General features: G+C 53.8%; 1 protein-coding gene across 6 annotated transcripts in view; it reads left to right on the top strand.

Annotated features, from left to right (window-relative positions):
- Positions 1-19,194, top strand: part of DYSF (dysferlin) — a 198,223-nt gene that overhangs the window by 65,393 nt on the left and 113,636 nt on the right. For all 6 annotated transcript variants that reach the window (XM_025213299.1, XM_025213297.1, XM_025213301.1 and 3 more), the window contains 6 exons: positions 3,533-3,639; positions 11,384-11,576; positions 14,189-14,344; positions 16,011-16,142; positions 16,569-16,735; positions 17,874-17,988. In XM_025213299.1, coding sequence (XP_025069084.1) covers positions 3,533-3,639; positions 11,384-11,576; positions 14,189-14,344; positions 16,011-16,142; positions 16,569-16,735; positions 17,874-17,988 — 870 coding nt within the window. The remainder of the gene's footprint in view (positions 1-3,532; positions 3,640-11,383; positions 11,577-14,188; positions 14,345-16,010; positions 16,143-16,568; positions 16,736-17,873; positions 17,989-19,194) is intronic.

The raw sequence follows: 19,194 nt of genomic DNA, 5'->3' as shown, positions 1-19,194 counted from the left end.
CCCCCCAGCCACGGCTGCACTCCGGGGGATGCGGAGGGATCCTCCTATGAGTCTTGTGGGTACGGCACCTCGGGGGAGTGAGATGGATGAAGGATCACAAGACATGTCTGTGTGTTTTTGTGCATGTGCATCTGTGTGTATCTATGGTTGTATACATGCATGTGTGTGTGTGCAGCTGTGTGTATGCACAGCTGTGTGTGTTCGTGTGTTGGTATGCGTGCATGTGTAGCTGTGCGTTTTTGTGTGTTTGTGTATGCAGCTGTGTGTTTGTGTGTGTGTCCGTCCATCCGTGTGTATGTGCAGCTCTGTGTGCGTGTGCAGCGCTGTTTTTGCGTGTGTCTGTGTGTATATGCAGTTGTCTGTTTGTATGTGTCTGTCCATGTGTGTGTATGTGCAGCTGTGTATATGCATGTTGCATGTGCAGCTGTGTGTGTTTGTGTGCATCTGTATGTGCAGCTTTTGTGTCTGTATGAGCAGCTGTGTGTGCGTGTCAATGTGTGTATGTGCAGCTGTGTGTATGCACGTTGCATGTGCAGCTGTGTGTGTATGTGCAGCTGTGTGTGTTTGTGTGTGCACTTCTGTGTCTGTATGAGTAGCTGTGTGTTTGTGTCAGTGTGTGTATGTGCAGCTGTGTGTGTTTGTGTGTGCACTTCTGTGTCTGTATGAGTAGCTGTGTGTTTGTGTCAGTGTGTGTATGTGCAGCTGTGTGTGTTTGTGTGTGCACTTCTGTGTCTGTATGAGTAGCTGTGTGTTTGTGTCAGTGTGTGTATGTGCAGCTGTGTGTGTTTGTGTGTGCACTTCTGTGTCTGTATGAGTAGCTGTGTGTTTGTGTCAGTGTGTGTATGTGCAGCTGTGTGTGTAGCTGTGTTTGAGTATGTGCAGCTAAGCGTGTTTTTATGTCTATGTGTATGCATCTGTGCGTGTTTGCACAGCTGTTTGTATGTGTCTGTGTTTTTGTTTGTGCAGCTGTATATGCTTGTGTTTGTCTGTGTGTGCACGTGCAGCTGTGTGTTTGTGTTTGCTCTTCTGTGTCTGTATGAGCAGCTGTGTGTGTTTGTGTGTCAGTGTGTGTATGTGCAGCCCTATGTGTGTAGCTGTGTTTGAGTATATGCAGATACGTGTTTATGTGCCTGTGCGTGTGCATCTGTGCGTGTTTGCACAGCTGTTTGTATGTGTCTGTGTGTGTTTGTGTATGTGCAACTGTATATGTTTGTGTGTGTCTGTGTGTGCACATGCAGCTGTGTGTGTTTGCGTGTTTGTGTATGTGCAACTGTGTGCGTTTGCATGTGTGCAGCTGTTTGTTTGCCTGTGTCTGCATGTGCTTTTTGTGTGCGTGTGTGTGTGTGAGAAGTCCGTGTTTCAGGACTGACCCCGCTCCATCAGGAAAGCAGCATGAAGGCCGTTCTTTGTCCTCCCCCCGCCCTGGGGAGTCCAGGTTTCCAGCGAGGAACACACCTCTTCTGGAGAGGCCTTGTTATTTTTCCTGCTTCATTCAGGGCAGGAAACTTTGCCCCCCCCACCCCCCCGGAGGGCAGCGTGCAGTGTGGCAGGGGCGGCTGGAGTCTGCTGGGGGGGCACAGATCCCGGTTAGGGTGCGGGGTTGGGTGCTGAGGCAGCTTTGTGTTGAAAACTGTAGGGCCGCGTCATGGGATGTGTTACTTTCTGGGGGTGTCTGGGGCGGCAGGGACCAGCCAGCGACAAGTAGAGCAGCAGCAAAGTTACAGGCGGGGAAACCGAGGCACAGAAGCGACCTGCCCCTGGGTGCACAGCTGGTCAGGGTGGAGCTCAGATCCCCTCACCCCAGCTCTGACCCCCGAATGGGGTTCCTCTCATTAGTGAGTCCCTGCAAACGAGGTACGCTGCAGCTTCTGACAGGCGGGGACGCCGTCGCCTCTGGCAGGAGCAGGCGCCCAGGTGCAAACATCTGTCTGCAGTGACTTGGCTGGTGTGCTGGCAAAGAGGAAGGGCACACGGAGGGGGTTCAGGGGGGCAACATGGCTAAGAAGAGATGTGGCGACGGCACTGTCTGCCCAGCGCCACCTGCACGGGGCTCCTGGGACCACTGGAATCTGCCTGACTCACACCTGGTGCGGGGCCAAAACTGCACGTGCCACATGCACTGCACGTGGCGACCCATGTGGCACTGCCACACACGCACACCCTGCACTCGGTACCCCACACTGCACCATGGGACACTGCGACATGCAAACACTGCATGCAGCAACCCGCACTGCGCCAGGTGACACTGCCACACACGCGCATTGTACTCAGCACCCTGCGCTGCACTGTGTCGCGCTGCCACATGCAACGCTGCACTTGGCAAACCACACTGCGCCATGCTACACTGTGCCACGCATGCACTGTGTTCAGCACCCTGCACTGCGCCACATCACTGCCACACCAATACACTGCCAGTGCCCCACACTGAGCTGTGCCACCCTGGCACACACATGTTACATGCATGGCACCATGCCACTCTGTGCTATGCATGCACACTGCACTTGATGCCCTACTCCGTGCAACACACACGTGTACACTGCATTCCTGTGACCCACACTGAACTCTGCCACACTGTACCATGTACACACACATGTGCATGCAACACACTTGAACTACATGCAGGCAGCTGCCCTATGCCCCCCTCTCCATGGCAGGTCAGACAAAGCCCTCCTGTTTCAGATGCCCCCCTGGGCAGGTGGTGGTGGTGGTGGGGTGCCTGTCCTGTCACAACATGATGCTGCGATGGTGCTCGCACTACCTGAGCTGCAGCTACAGTATGCACCCCATCTGACTGTAACCCCCACCCCTCTCCCACCACCCTTGACAGGGCAGGAATGAGGGGAGATGGGGTTTCTCTCTCTCCCTCCTCCTGTCCTTATGTCAGCAGCGGTTATTTGGTTCCTGCCTCTGCCACAGACATCCTGCATAGCCTTAGGCACATCACTTAGCCTCACTCTCAGCTCTCCCCCCTCCTGAATGGCTCATGCAGCTCTTTGGGTCACGGCCTCACTTGTCCATACAGTGCTGAGTGCAGCCGAAACCCAGGTGCAGAAGGTCCTGGAAGGGGTCTGGCCCTACCCTGCTGCAAGCCCTATGCTCTTACCAGACACATTGCAACTGGGCCATGAAGGGAAGCCATGGCGAGTGCTCCCGGGGCAGCACCCCCCGCTTATGCAGGCAGGCAGCAGGGCTCAAACTCGGTGCTAAGAGCCTGGTCTGCCATGGGAGGAAGCTGCGGATAATTGTGCACGGGTAACGAAACAACCGAGCCTCCCTCCCTACAGCCACCCCAAGTGTGTTGCTGCTGGCAAATGGGCCTAACATAGCGGTGGCAGCGGTAGGCTTTTATCCTCTGAGCACACCAGCTATTAGGGGGTGACGTGGCACGGCTCCCTAGCACCCACATACGGCCACGAACGCCCGGGTCCACGGGATAGGAGGGACCTTAAAGCAACCGTGCCCTTTTGCACGGAGGACGGCCAGGGGCGCGGGGTGCAGCGTGTGAGTCCTTCCTCCGCTCTGTGTTGTGTAGGAAGCGAACCTGGAGCAGGTCCACATCATGCTCAAAGCCAAGTGCTCGCCCCGCGACTTGGACGCCTCGGTCGCCCGGTTGATTGATGACATCATCGCGGACTGCAGGTACGTCTGCCAGCTCCCGCCGGGAGCCTTTCCCTGCATTTGTTGCCCTTGGCCAGGGCCCTTTGCTGAAGACGCCCGGTTATTGGCTCGTGTTTGCTTCAAAGGCGGCTGAGCCAAGGCACGGAGTTGAAAAGGTGACATTTAAAGCAGGTCATAAATTTTCCCCTCTTTACGCCAAGGTGGCAGCTCCCGTGTACCTGAATGAGCCTCATTGTATCGCAGGCCGAGCTGGGGCACGGGAGACCTTCCCAGGAGCACGTCGGAGCTCGCGGGATAGAGCTGCTCTGAGCAAACATTTCCGTGCAGGGGAAAAGCACTTGGAAGTGCTGAAGCAGGGGTTTCTTCCACGCTGTGTGGGCAGGGGTGGATCTAGGAGTCTGAGAAGGGGGTGCAGACGGTGGGGCACACCAACACATATTTTATTTTTTCTAGTTAAAGAGTAATTTATACCTTTACTCACATGCTAGGGGGGAGGCATTCTGTGATTGCATTTTGCAAAAACAAGCAGAAGTTGGAATGAGTGCTAATTTGCTAAATTACATATACCCTTTCAAAGAGGCACAATACACTAGGCAAAAAAACAGCCCAGTGATATTATGCCAGCGGTCCTGTAGCCGTTCTAGTTAAATGTATGTCTCTTATTCATAAAATAAAATCTATCCTTCTTGCTAGCGCCTCCAATACTTTGCTGTCAGTCATTTCTACACCTGAGGCCACATTTGCATGAAGGGTTTTAGCTAGAGCTAAATAGAGCTTGCAGGGCTGGGAAATAGAAGCGAGACATTTCCAGGATGGGCTGACAGACAACGACACTGCAGAAGAAAGGGTAGTTTGAACATCAAGACTATTAAAAGGAGAGAGGGTCATTCACACCTATGGAGTGGAGAGAGATTAGCAGGGACCAGGTGGATTATCATGAGCCATGAAGTCAAGTGACTCGCTCAGCGCTGCTTGAATAGAAATGCCGCTGCTTCTCTTAGGCAGATGGTTTTTAAAGTTTGGGTGGAGCAGGAATCAAAGCGGGGTGCAGTGAAACTGCAGCGAACCATGCGGAGATTGGCTCTCAGGAGGAGCCTCCTTGCTGGTGGAGCAGCGGGGCAGGGGTGGATCTCCTCGCCTGGCAGCCTTGTCATTCACATCAACCTCTAGCTCCTGGCTCCAGGAAGGCCTGCAGCACTGAATCCCACTGTCCACCATCTGATTGCACTGGCCCAGTGCATCCACAGATGACGGATAATGAAACGAGGTTAGCTCCGATGCATAACAATTTTGGACCAAGCAGCAGAAGGACGTGATGAGGACAGCAGATGGCAATGCTTTCCCTCCTGAAAAGCACCGTATACCCTCTGACGATGCTGTGACGTGGTGAGTACAGGTCGCCGCTATAATAAACCTGCTCAGCCCCCAGCCATGGGTCTGCAAGTCCTCGACGGCGGAGCAAGCGGAAGATCTCGGATAGACCTCATCAGCCATCTTCGGACGCACAGATAAGACAATAATGGAAGACAATCATCCTTGACTGCGAGGGACTGCCGAAGAAGAAGGCACTGGCCTGAGGCTGGATCCTGCAGTGCCCTGACCAAACCACTTTGTATGGTTTCCAGACCTGCCAGCCAGCCCCAGTTGGCTCTGGGGGAAACTGTGAGATGCTGCACACCTGGGCACATCAGCTGGCTTCAGTAGATGCCACAAATATGGATCAGGGGCTTCTTGTTACTCAAAGTTGAGTGGAGCAAAGTCAAAACGTTGCCAGGCTTGTTTTTTCCCTGGAAATCTCTCGTGCTTGAGGCACAGGCTTGCTTCTTGTGAGCAATTGCAAGGAAGGGTATTTGGTTTAAGCTAAGTGAATAAGTTTCTTCCAGAGCCTTCAGGTAAATCACACTGTGAGTCCGTTTCAGTTTCTGTCTGCTCTTCTTCTTCAGCTTGTAAGCTCTCAGGGTGAGGTTTTCAAAGGCACCCACCTGCCAAGGACGTCAGGTAGAGTTAGTCTCCTAAACACCTTTAAGGGTCTGATGCTTTAGGCAAGGTCTGATGGGCTCCATAAAGGTGGGCAAGGTCTGGTGGGCTCCTACATAGGGCTCCATAAAGGTCTAGTGGGCTCCATAAAGATGGGCAAGGTCTGATGGGCTCCTACCTTGGACTTCATACAGGTCTGATGGGCTCCATAAAGGTGGGCAAGGTCTGATGGACACCTACCTTGGGCTCCATAAAGGTCTGGTGGGCTCCATAAAGATGGGCAAGGTCTGGTGGATTCCTACATTGGGCTTCATACAGGTCTGATGGGCTCCATAAAGATGGGCAAGGTCTGATGGACACCTACCTTGGGCTCCATAAAGGTCTGGTGGGCTCCATAAAGATGGGCAAGGTCTGGTGGATTCCTACATTGGGCTTCATAAAGGTCTGGTGGGCTCCATAAAGGTGCGCAAGGTCTGATGGACACCTACCTTGGGCTCCATAAAGGTCTGGTGGGCTCCATAAAGATGTGCAAGGTCTGATGGACACCTACCTTGGGCTCCATACAGGTCTGATGGGCTCCATAAAGTTGGGCAAGGTCTGATGGGCTCCTACCTTGTTTGTACAGCGCCTAGCACATCTGGGCAAGGATGTCAGTGAGGGTCGCTACAGACCCCACTGCAGCATAGATAACACTTCTGTTGTCACTAGTTTTTAAAACTACAACTCAGCCTCTCCACCTCTCACTCTGCCCGTCATAGAGACCAAAAGCATCTTGTTCTCTCTCTCTCTCTGTGCATATATATCTTATTTTTGCTTAGTCTATGATGGTGCATCTCTACCCTGCCTTTTAACTAACTTCAGACTCACACGGCTAACGACCTCTCTCATGTCTCATGGAAACATAGGGAAGTAGGACTAGAAGAGTCCTCCATAGGCCATCTTCAGCCCCCGAATCTTCATCATTACCTGCAGGCATCATTTCTAGGGTTGAAAGGGGAATTCTGTCTCTGGGTCTGGTCTCAAAAGACCCGAGAAGTGGACTGAACTCATGCTACACCAGGGCAGTAGGGCCATTTGCTCATTGTACCAGCCTGCCATGGGTGCAAGCCTGTCCCCTTAGGGCATGAGGCCTCTAAGGGTTGAGAGGCCTTTGAGTTTCCCTGCTTAGGGAGGCCTGGAGGAAATGAGGGGAGGTATGAAGACTTGGTGGCGTTCGTGCCAGTGCAAAGCCTCCCAGGGACTTGTTTGGTGGCTGCCCGCCAGTTCTTTCAGGGGCGGGAGCTGGAATAACACAACCCATACGTGGGTTTGCAAGCCACCGAGCTTGGGAAACCCTCCGTCAGCCCAGCAGACGGGCCGCTTGAAGGACGCTCTTTTAAAAGCCTGTTTATTTGCTTTTAAGCTTCCTCGGGGAGACGTTCCCCACATCGTTGGCTCGTCAGGAAAGGTCAGAGCCCTCGGGAGGGCTGGAAATACCGCTCTGCGTGCGCGTGTCTGCATGCACGCTCTGCATGACCCGAGGATGCTCTCTGGAGCTCGGTCCCGCAAAGGTGTGGCTCCCTCCAAAACAAACTCAATTAAAAGGAGGTGGGAGGGGAGGGGAGGGGGGATGCGGTGGCAGGAGGTGCCAAGCCTGTGGTTCACGTTGGCTCCGCTCTGCCCCGAGCTCCTGCAATCAATGGCTTCTGCGTCTCCGGGAGCAATCGGCATCGGGACATCGGGGGACGTATGTTGCATTTGGATTTGCTCCGTGCTGGCAAGCCGGGCATCGTGCACTGGCTGAGCGCCTTCCCATCCAGATTAATCACCTCTGAGATTGTTTTTCTTAAAGACCAAAAGGCCCCAGTGCTGCCCATCACAAGTGACCCCCCAAGCAGCTTGCCTTTGCAATTCCCGCCGTGTGCCCGGATACTGGGATCTCTGCGGCACAAATCCCACTTGGATTGAAGACTTCCAGCGATGGAAAAGTCACTCATCCCTCCTCTTGGATGGCCCAGCAGCTAGTTCGTCTCATGGTTGAAGTGTGTGCTTTTCTTAGCTGTCGAAGACTATGCCGTGGCCTCCTAAGTCATCCATGGACTCAGCAACGACTCCCCGGTTTACCGGAAGCTTGTTATCCTCACATCGAGGGACTGCCGACGCTGCCTTTCTTAGCCCGTGGTTGCTTAGCTTCAACCCCATCCAGCGGAGCTCGTGCCTTTATCTGCTAGGAGAAAAGCTAGCTTTGTGTGGCTGCTTTGAGAGCAGATCAGATCTGACCACCCACAGGATGGACTAGCTAAAATCATAGAAAAGAAGGGCCCTCGACCCTGGACTCGGGGCAGGATCACCCCTCTCCGAATCAGCCCGGCTAAGTGCGCGTGTCCAACTTGCTGTTCAGCACTTCCAGCCACGGGGATGCCACAGCCTCTGAACCAGCCCCAGAGCAAGAAAATTCTTCCTTTAATCCAACCTAAATCTCCTTCATTGCAAGTTTGGCCCGTTCCTTCTTGGCCTGTCTCCTGGGGGCATCAGTCCATCACCACCCTCTTTATTAACAGCCCGTCTGGGATTTGAAGGCTGCTCTCGAGCCCTCCCTGCCCCGTGTCAGTCTTCTCGTCTCCAGACTGAAGGATCCCATGCAGACAACTCGAAAGCTGCACCCTGCATTTGCAAAGGCCTTGAAGAAAGGACGACTTTGCAATATGCTTTGATAGTTGGCGCAGCCCGGGATGCCGTTGTGTCCAGCCCCTGCTATCGTAAGCGGTAGGCCATGGGAGCGCTTTCATGAACAGATTGAGCTTCATCTTATAACCCATTTGGTTTCTTGGCTCTTTTGCTCCCGTTGGGAGCCTCTTTCCAAATGATCAGGAGTGCACGTGGTCACGGCTGATTTATACTCATTTGTTCTTGGGCCAGCAATGTCATTTCATTTGCCTGCAGCAAATATCTGTGCAACCCACTGGCAACACGTCCCGGTCCTCTAAAGGCTCTGATCCTGGTGACCCAGAGCGGGGTCCATGAGGAGGACATAATGGGCTTTTTTTTCCCCATTAGCTTTTGTTTTTAAACCTAGGAAATGACACCCAAATTCACTTCATTAAAAGGATGTTATCCAGGTTGGTAGAGTTAGAGCGATGTTGTAGCCGTGAGGGTTCAGGAATTAGGTGAGAGGCAAGGATTTTTGGGGGTGGTATCTTTTATTGGACCAGCTGCATGGTTGGGATAGGTAGCTAAGCTTTCCACTTATACAAATAGTATGGGTAGGAAGCCGAGTGCTGCCCAGGGGTTATTTCTGCTCTATGCTGGACTTCTTATGAGATGCCAAGCAAGTCCCTGAAGCCAGACTTTGCAGAGATGAGAGGTCATTAGCAGGCTTCGTCTGAAGTCAGGCAGAAAGCAGGTCAATGTGCACCTCCACGACTAACTAAATCAGAGATGTGTTGCAAGCAGCAGGCTTGCTTCATCAGATGCTAATGAAGCATCATCTACTGAAGTAAGCCTGCTGCCTCTAAAAGCTCATGCCGTACACCCTGATTTAGTTAGTCTGTAAGGTGCAAACCTACCCTGCCTTTGCTGAGATGGTCGCTGTTTTTCTAGGTCTCATTTTCTGGGTGCCTGACTTGAGACCCTGGGGGGCTGTTTTGCAGAAGAGCTGAACACTCGCAGCCACAGCTGAAGTCAATAGGAAATGGGCTTGGATTATACAAGGTGCTTTATATTGCTGCGTGCTCTGCAAAATCAGCACCTCAAAGCAGGTACCTGGAACCAGCGGACACTTTTGACCTTAAATCTCCCTGTGCCTCAGTTTCCCCCTTAGGAAGCGCCCTCAAAAAACCCAGGCTGAACTGAATCCTGTCCTCCGAGCAGAGAGTGCACGGGTTTGCTTTCTCCTGAACAACCGAGAAAGCAAAAAGCTGCCCTCTGTGCGCTGCATGAAGCAGGAGCCTGGCGGAGAAAAATAGCGTGTGGTCGTGCAATTAAAAACTGTGTCCCGACACCTGTGGACATGGGGGGCGAGGTGCGTTTGCAGGGGCCACTGGCATCGTGGCATTTCCTAGCCTTCGACTGCTTGACTTGGCTTGTGCAACAACGGTCCTCAAGCACAGCGATACGCATGCAAAGCTAACGAACCCTCCAAATGATTTGTGGCGCTAGGGAAGGAAAACAGGACATTTTAAGAATGGGAAAAAACCTGAATTAAAAACTATCCCCATAAGTCTTCTTAATTGAAGAAACTCCAAAGCACCAGGCCACATGATGTAAAGGGTTGTAGGGGAGAAGCGGGAATTATTTTCAAATGAGATCACTTGACAAGAAACATCGAGCTGATCGAGCCAGGCAGCGTCATAGGTGCAACGAGGCCCCAGATCTCAGCCACGTTGTGCGCCGCTGCTTTGGGGAACGTTTGCACGTGACGGCGCCAGCGTGGAAAAAATTAGCACCTTTGGTTCTGGGCAGCCGGGGCCACAACGTGAAGCGTCAGGATTTATGGTGTGCGTGCGCCCCGTGACTCAGATAGCGCAGGCAGGAGGAACGGTTAAAGCGTATCCGCCTTGGGCTGGATCCTTTTGCAGGTCTCCTCGCTATCTGGCCGAGGGAACGGGACATTGCAGCTCATCTTTCTTTTCTGGCTCTGCAGCAGGTTCTCATTTTCTATGGGCTGTATTGATGCAATGAGCTTTTACTACTCGCTAATTAAGATCGTAGCATCGCAGACAATGAGGGCTGGAACGAGCTCAGGAGGTCCAACCTCCTGCTCCAAGCAGGACTAGCCCCAACTACATCATCCCAGCCAAGGCTTGGTCTAGCCGGGTCTCTATAAATGGAGACGCCACCACCTCTCTGGGGAGCCTGTTCCAGTGCTTCACCACCCTCCTCGGGAGAAAGTTTTTCCTAATATCCAACCTCAACTTCCCTTGCTGCAGCTTGAGCCCATTGCTCCTTCCAGCACCTCCCTTCACTGAGGACAGCCCACTTTGCAGCCCCCCTGCAGGGAGGTGAAGGCTGCGATTCAATCCCCCTCGGTCTTCTCTTCTGCAGACTCAATCAGCCCATTTCCCTCATCCTCTCCTCGCCAGTCGTGTCCCTCAGCCCCACAACCATTTTTGTCACCCTCCGCTGGACTCTGTCCAGTGTGTCCACAATCACCCACATGCTTTCTGTGCCCCTGGGTAGCTCTAGGCAGGCCCCGGTCCTATATTCTCCTCCTAAAGCACCTACAGCTGCCTCTGGAGGCCGGGCGCGAGGCACCCTTGGTGTGATCCAGAATTGCACTGCTCGTGTTTTTCTCACTCCTGCCATATCCCGAAGCTAGCATGCAGTGCTATAGGAAGTGTGATGGGAGCAGGCGGAGGACTCCTGGGTCCCGGTCCCTCTTCTCCTGTGCTGTGTGCACGAACCAGGGAGTCTGCTGGTTTGTTAACACCTCGCAAACTACTGTATTTTCTCACGTGCAACATGCATGCCTCAAATAAGGCACAGCCCTGGTTTTTGAAAGGCAGAAGGAAGAAAAAGAAGCCCTGGTAAGTGGCAGTAAGTCAGTGCATAGCAGCTCCTGTAGCAGGGGTTTTGCAGGGGCCATGCACAGGGAGTCCCATGCACAGCGCTGCGGCACTGCCTCAGAAACAACCCTTACCGTATTTCCTCGCTGATAGTGCGCACTCCAATTCCCAGCTGCTGAATTTTGGGTCGGGGGGAAAGGTGCATGCCGTGCGAGAGGGAAAAAAGCAACATCCCACCTAATACAGATTGTCCACCTGTGCAGCTCACACCAGCCCCTCTCTCTGTCTTCCTCCCCCCTGTGCAGCCAGCCCCTCACCGACGTCATGGGGAAGCCAGCCTGCACCCACCTGGACCAGTACGCCTACCGCTTCCGCAGCACCAACCTGAATCAGATCGTGCAGGCGGCTCTGAAGCTGAAGCATGAGGACACGGACCTCCAGACCGTCCTTGAGCAGGCCGAGGACTGGCTGCTGAGACTGAAAGCCATGGCTGAGGAGGTGAGGATGGGAGGCGTAGCGCTTCCCCACCACCCCGGGGGATGCTGCGACTGGCTCGTCTTCCTATCTGCAGGCAACTCCTTCCCAAATTTACCCCCAGCCCTTTCCAAAACTGACAGCTGCTGAGACTTGGCCTGTGGCTGAGCTGAGAGAGAGGGATGGAAGATGGGCTGAAGCAGCGAGGTGCATCATGATCACATATAACACAACACACAGTTTTCTCCAGTTAAAGAGAAACTAGAAGCTTTGCTAATATGCTAAGGGCCTAGCATTATATTATTCAGTTTACGATCAGAGCAAAAACTAATATAACTATTTGAACGTGCGCTGATTTGGTAGATTATATATTAAGTTAAAAAAAACCCCCCCACAACAAAGCAGGCAAAAAGCAGTCAAAACAGTCGAAAGTTCTGGTGTCGTTAGTCCTGTCACCAGCATAGTTAAATGCTGTCTCTAACAAAATCTAGCCTTTTTAAGCATCTTTCCAGTGCCTTCAATACTTCACTGTCAGTCATTTCTGCACCTGAGTTAATATGATCCTACCTGAGGGAAGGTTTTTAGCTAGACCTAAAAACAGCTCGCAGGGCTGGGAAATAGAAGAGACACTTGATTAGGAAGGGCTAACAGGCAGCAACCCTGCAGAAGAAAGGATCGTTTGAACAGTGAAACATCAAGACCGTTAAAAGGGAGAGAGGGTGGTTCACACCTGCAGTGGAGAGAGATTAGCAGGAATCAGGGAGATAATAGAGGGCCATAAAGTCAATCGACTCCCTCGGCGCTGCCTGAATAGAAATGCCACTGCCTCTCCCAGGCAGTTGGTTTTCAAGTTTAGGTGGAGCAGCAATCAAAGGAGGGGTGCGACTGCACCATGCACCCCCTTGGATCCTCCCCGGATGTCCAGTACCTGCTGGCAGCATGTCTTTAAGAGAAAGCAGGTCCCGTTGCGTGGAAAACTGGCTGGATACCTGCAGGTCATTGCTTGGAGATAGGGGTGATCCTTGGGGACCCTCCAGTGAGCAAACCCTGGCTCCATAGTTTGGCTGGGCTTTGGGAAAGGGAGCTTGGAAACAGCCCGTGGCAAACTTGAGTTAACAAACTTAGTGAAGACAGCTTGGTTTTTAGCTCGGGTTAGCAGCTTGGATTAAAACCCAGGCTTTTCCTAGTGCTGTTCACTTGTCCTCACTCTTACCGTACCCTGGGGGAGCCAGTCCGAGTTCAGAGCACCCCAGTTTGTTCAGCACGGACCTGTCCTGCATCGCTGGAGCAGCAAACCCTTTCAGCGCCGATAAAGGCTGCTCAGATCCTTTTTGCTGAGGCTTAGGAAAGTCTCCAGGTAGACTCCAGGCTAGTGCCCCCATCACTGACCGGCTTTGGAGATAAGAGAGCTTGTCCCCACAGGGAAGCTATTGCAGAATAAGGTAGGGAATAAGGAAATTAAAGTATTCCAGTGATGCAATCCATATGGATGCCCTTGTTCCCTATCCGTATCCGCACCGGGAGCTCTCCTGATCCCTTCCCCTGCACAAACAAGCTCAGAAAGCATCAGATCTTCCCAAGTGCATAAAGGCAGTTGATTCAACACCCAAAAGCGGTGCTGGAAGCCAGGCCGGAGGAAAGAGGGTGCTAGTTTTACTCAGACACTCATTGGGGAAGACCTGTTTGGCACATTGGCATGGCACTGTTCGACGGGGTGTTTCATTAAGACAGCTTTGTGCGTGATACGGGCAGCCTAGCGCAGATCAGGTGAAAGCCGTCCCTGTGCTAAAAGCCAGCCCAAGACCTGGGAATCGTTTTTATTCCAAGCTCCTGGGCTACGCAGGTGAGGATTTTTCAGCTTACAGCAGAAAGGACGGAGGAGGGGATGCGATGAGAGCCTGTAAAATAATTGAGGCACGGAAAAAGAAGATGGGGTTTACTATCTCCTGTGGGAATTAGCAGGGAGGGAGTTTAAAACAAGCTAAAAGTTGTTCTTCTTCACCCAGTGCAGCTGATTTCTTGGGTTTCTTTGCAGGGCCTATGAGGGGGGTATTTAAATTGTCTGATTCCTGCCTTAGGGGAGCGGTTGCAGACTCTGGGCTGGGGTCTCCATCTCCGTCTCCCTTCCTCTGTCCGACTGAGGTCTCATCAAGTGCTGCCTTTCCCAAGGCCTGAAGCAGCTGGCTCTGGGGAGGTGCTGAAGGTGGAACAACTTAACAAGGCAGCATGTCAGGCCCTGGGTTCACACTCAGGCTGTGTTCCTAGCTCTGGGTGCAAGTCTGTTGTTTCTCTGCCTCAGTTTTCCCTTCCTGCCCAGTGCCTGTTCAGTCCCTTTGGTCTGTATGCTATGTAGCTCAGGGGGCTATGGGTAGAGGTGGTTGGGCAGAGCATTGCCCCGTGCTCAGCCGGAGCTTTTAAATTCCCCTGTAACATAATAATAGCAATCCTGGGTCTTTCCCAGCTCTGTTTTCGGTGCGCTTTCCAGTGGGCTGGGTGCCGCTTGCTGTGCGGTGAGCTCTGACGCGGTCCCTGCCTCCCCCGTGTCCCTTTTCCCAGCTCCCTTCTCTGCCTGAGTTGCTTGCTGGCCGCAGGGAGGGGATGCACCGGTGACCACTGCTTTCACCCTTGTTTTGCAGCCGCAAAACAGCCTGCCAGACATCGTGATCTGGATGCTGCGTGGGGACCGGCGCGTGGCTTACGCCCGGGTGCCAGCCCACGAGGTGCTTTTCTCCAGGAGCAGCGCCAGCTGCTGTGGCAAGAACTGCGGGAAACTCCAGACCATCTTCTTGAAAGTAGGTTGGACTTTTACTTTAAAAGAGAGCGAGAGGGGCATGTGCATCTTTTTATATGTGTGCATTCATGTGCTCATGCATGTGCACATGCAGGTGCACGGGTGCACACTCATGTGTTTATGTGTGCATGTATACATATGTGCAGCGTATGCACCCATGTGGATGTGCATGCATGAACACGTGTGAATGCATGTGCCTGCATACATGTGCATGTGTCTGTGTGCCTGTGCATGCAGACATGTGTGTGCATGTGTCCACAGGGGTGTGCGCATGTGTGCACATACGTATGTGGGTTCATGTGCATGCACATATGTATGTGTGTGTGCATATGTGTGCACATGTGCTTGCTTTAAATACATTTTCCCCCCTCAGAGACAAAAAGCATCGTAAAAGCAGGGAAACCTGTAAAAGGAGAAACAAAACAGCTCCGTAGGCAAAGCACAGGTTGGACGGGGCCGGCTCCTGTCTGGGGTGTGCAGGAGGGAAGGGCTCTCAACTGCTTGTGGCTTTGCCCACAGCCTGTGAAATCCCCATAGCCGAGCCCAGATATTGCTGTGCCCAGATCATCCCCAGCAGTGCCTGTCCACAAGCTCCAGGGAAGGGATTGCAGCCCCTTGGCCAGAGTCAGAGAGCTTCTTGCATCAGGAATTCACTGCCTCCTCCTCCCCATCCCTACCCGTTTGGGCTCTGCCGCAATCCCTGCTGGAGTAGGTCTAGAAGACAACCCAGCTGGCAGGAAAGGAAGAACAAAGCACGTCGGTTTTTCTGCACATCAGCTCTGGCTGGAAAACTAGCATCGCCCCGGGCCCCTGTGGGACAGCTGGGAGAGACGAAACATCTCCCTGATCATTTCTCCATTTTTGGTCGAAGTCTCTCGACTTTGATGGGGCTTAAATCCAGAGGGTCTTGCCTCTCCCTCCGGGTCAGACTAATCATCCTGTCTGAGCACCAGAAGGGATTTTACCCCATGGTCAGATTGCTGCAGACTGGGGGTGGGGGTTGCCTTTCTTTGCAGCAGGGGCACGGCCTCGACCTGGGCTCTCCTGAGCATCTATGAACAACCTTTGCAGCAGCAGGACGTTGGCTGCCGCGGTCCCCCTGCTTGCCCCGGGGCAGGTTCAGGTGTGGGGCCTGGTGCTGGGTCAGGGGTGAATGATGTAGAGGTTAGATTATGCATGTGTGGTTTGGACAGGGCTTCAGGCAGGGGGTTGGACTAGATGTGACCTCTGCAGGGCCCTTCCAGCCCCACTTTTCTAGGATACTACAATTTAGGCCAGGAGATAAATGGCACTGACTGTCTCTGCATCCCCTCCCGGGCTCCTTCTAGGGGGAATCGGTGTGTGTGGCTCACGAGAGTGCAGTCTGACAGTCGCTGGGTCTCGGCAGTCCTGCTTCTAGCTGGCTGAATGACCTTGGGCACATCACTTAGCCAGGCATAGTTGTGTACAGGGGTTGTCTTGTTCTGGTGTGCACCTCAGGGTGCCTGGGTGGTGCAGGCACTGAAGTGCTCAGCACCCCCTCCACCTGAGGCACTGTGGCTCCATGCACCAGGTTTTGGTCCCACTTCCTTGCACAGTGCCTGCATGAGGCATCACTTCCAGCAGACCTGTCACCCCTGGGCACCCACTGCCCTGGACCTACTAACCAGGGTCCTTTTCCTCTGCAGTACCCACAGGAGGAGGTGATGGGCATCCGCATCCCCGCCCAGGTGCGGGTCCAGCTCTGGTTCGGGATGTCTGTGGACGAGAAGGAGTTCAACCCATACGCCGAGGGGCGGCTCTCCGTCTTTGCCGAAACCGTGAGTCCCCGTGTCCTGCCCCTCTTCCCTTCGAAAGCGCCACGTTTCCGGGGAGGACCGTGCCCCGGGAGGAACGGAGGGGTGGGAGCCTGCTGCAAAGACGGTGGTTTCTATTGGGATGCAATGAAGCTGGCTGCGAGGGATGGTAAAAGAGCCTGAGCTCTGGGATCTGCCATCAGTGCAATCTCTGCTGTGCCACCCAGCAGCCAAAATCAGTGTCTGGCTCTTCGATACAGCAGGTTTCTCCACCCAGCCCTCTTAGGGAACCCATCCAGCCGTCCCTGCTCTGCAGTGGTCTCTTTGGAAGGGAAAGGATGCATCGCCTTTCCCTTGCCCTTGCTGCACTGAATATGCTGCAAATCCCTTAGCATCTGTCCCGCCTCATTAGCCTGATGAGCAACATGGCCTCGCCTCTCTGATTTTCAGTACGAGAACCAGACCAAGCTGGCGCTGGTCGGGAACTGGGGCACGACCGGCCTGACCTACCCCAAGTACACGGACGTCACCGGCAAGATCAAGCTGCCCAAGGACAGTTTCCGCCCCTCTGCCGGCTGGGCCTGGGCCGGGGACTGGTTCATCAGCCCGGAGAAGACGTGAGTCGATGGCAGGTGGGATTGGGGGGGTTGAGAGGGACCACTGGGGATAGCATCACCCCCCCAGGCACATCAGCAGGGCCACGCTGGGTCAGCCCAGTGGTCCGTGGTGACTTGGACACATTTGGGGGGGATCGGTGGTGGGTTGAGTCCTCTTTTGCCTTCTTCCGTAGCAGGGGCACGGCCTCTGCCTGGGATCTCTTGAGCATCTATTAACCTTTTACACAAGCAGGACGTTGGCTGCCGTGGCCCCCCTGCTTCCCCTGGGGCAGTCGGGTGTTATATGGGACCTCAGGAGGTCTCACCCAGGCCAACCCCCTGCTCGAAACAGGACCAGCCCCAACTGCATCATCCCAGCTTAACTTGGCAGCCAATATCCTGCCACTCAGGGAGGTGAGAGTTTTAGCCCCATCTCTTTCCTCAATTGCAGGTGTTATTTCCTTGTATTAGTTCATAGGACTGCAATACTGCCATAGTGCCCATCACAGGGGGTCGGACTAGATGAGCTGCCCAGGTCCCTTCCGACCCTAGAAACTATGAAACTACGAAACAGGCTAGGATGCTAATGTGCTCAGTGCTGTACAAGCCCAGAAAGCCCAGATGGTGCCTGGCCCAAGGAGCTCACTGTCTAACGCACCAGTGGTCTCCAGTGCAAGCCCAGTAAAGGAGGGCAGGGTCAACATGGGTGTACTGGGAGGGCTGGGCCTGCAGCAAGGCAGCCACCCCAGAGCTGCAGGGGAGCTCCATGCTGGCTTGGAGGCAGGTGGATCTGCTCCCTGCAAGGACCCACAGGCCTGGGTTTGTCTGCAGCCCAGCGGCCTGCAGCTTGTGTCCTGCCACAGCAATGCGGCCACTTCTGGGGTAGAACATGGCAGCCACGGACTGACATATGCAATAGGAAGTGAGCAGAGGATCCCCTTGAAATACCTGGATAGCCAGCAAAGCACAACTGTTTGGGCTTACGCCTGCTTTGTCTGTCGTTGCAGCGCTCCACGACCCAATGGTCTTTTCCAGGCATCGGCTTGAAGTTCCCTGGGTGCATCCCCACTTTTGGGACAGCCAGCTGGGTGGCAGGCAAACAGGTGTAAGACCAAGGATGGGAGCACTCACCCCTTTTCCCTTCCCTCCCTGGCTGCAGGCTCCTTTACGACACGGACGCCGGTCACATGAGCTTCGTGGAGGAAGTGTTTGAGAATCAAGTCCGCCTTCCCGGTGGCCAGTGGATCCACATGGCAGAAGCCTACACAGATGTGGTGAGGGCTTTTTCACGGACGGGTACCCTCTGCCTTATGGCATCAGACCCTCCCTACACAATCTCCATCCTTGGAGGTGTTTAAGCCCTGGGTGGACAAAGCCTTGTCTGGGATGATGGAGTTGGGGCTGCTTGGAGCAGGGGGTTGCACTAGATGTGACCCCCTGACCTCCCTTCCAGCCCTCATTATCTCTGATTCAATGACTGCAATACCCTGGAGGTCTGGGATGATGTAGTTGGGGCTGGTCCTGCTTCGAGCAGGGGGTTGCACTAGATGTGCCCCCCTGAGGTCCCTTCCAGCCCTCCGTGTCAATGATGGTGATACAGCAGCCCCCAGCCCCATGAATAGAAACAGTCATCACCAATCGAGCCAATAAAGTAGCTCCCACAAACAGACCCTGCGCGGCAGAGCCCTGGACTCTCCCGCAAACGAGTTTGTTTTCACATCTCAGGCTCCAGGAATTTATTTGCTCTGAGGGATTTGGGGGAGGGAAAAAAAAAAAAAAAAGCCCAGACACACCGAAGCCTCTCACAGCGGGGTCACGACGAGGGGCTGCAGCTCGTAAACAGGTCGACCGATTTGTTTGCAAATTCTCAGCGCGCCCCAGTCTGGACGGGGCGGGGCAGGTCTGTGCAGGAGGTTTGGAGCGGGATTGCAGCCTCGGTTGGGACATGAATTGCTGCTCTGCACGCTGCTTGTAGCATCCCCTGAACAGAGGAGCTACTGCTGTGTCTCTGTTTGCAAAGCATTAGGGAAGGACTTTGCCCGCAGATGGAGGGCAGTGGTGCTTCCCTCTATTCAGCACTGGGGAGGCCACATCTGGAGTCCGGTGTCCATTTGTGGACCCCCACTACTGAAGGGATGTGGACACATTGGAGAATTAGCAATAAAAATGGTTGGGGACTGGGGGACAGGACTGGTGAGGAGAGGCTGAGGGAAATGGGCTGATTGAGTCTGCAGAAGAGCAGACCGAGGGGGATTGAATAGCAGCCTTCACCTCCCTGCAGGGGGGCTGCAAAGAGGATGGAGCTGGGCTGGTCTTAGTGGGGGCAGATGACAGAAGGAGCAATGGGCTCAAGTTGCAGAAAGGAAAGTTGAGGTTGGATATTAGGAAAAACTTTCTCCCGAGGAGGGTGGTGAAGCACTGGGACAGGTTACCAAGAGAGGCGGTGCAGTCTCCATCCTTGGAAGTTAAGACCTGGCTAG

Source organism: Alligator sinensis, unplaced genomic scaffold (genome assembly GCF_000455745.1).
Source record: "Alligator sinensis unplaced genomic scaffold, ASM45574v1 scaffold1408_1, whole genome shotgun sequence".
NCBI lineage: Eukaryota > Metazoa > Chordata > Crocodylia > Alligatoridae > Alligator > Alligator sinensis.
This window is presented reverse-complemented; position numbering and strand designations above follow the sequence as displayed.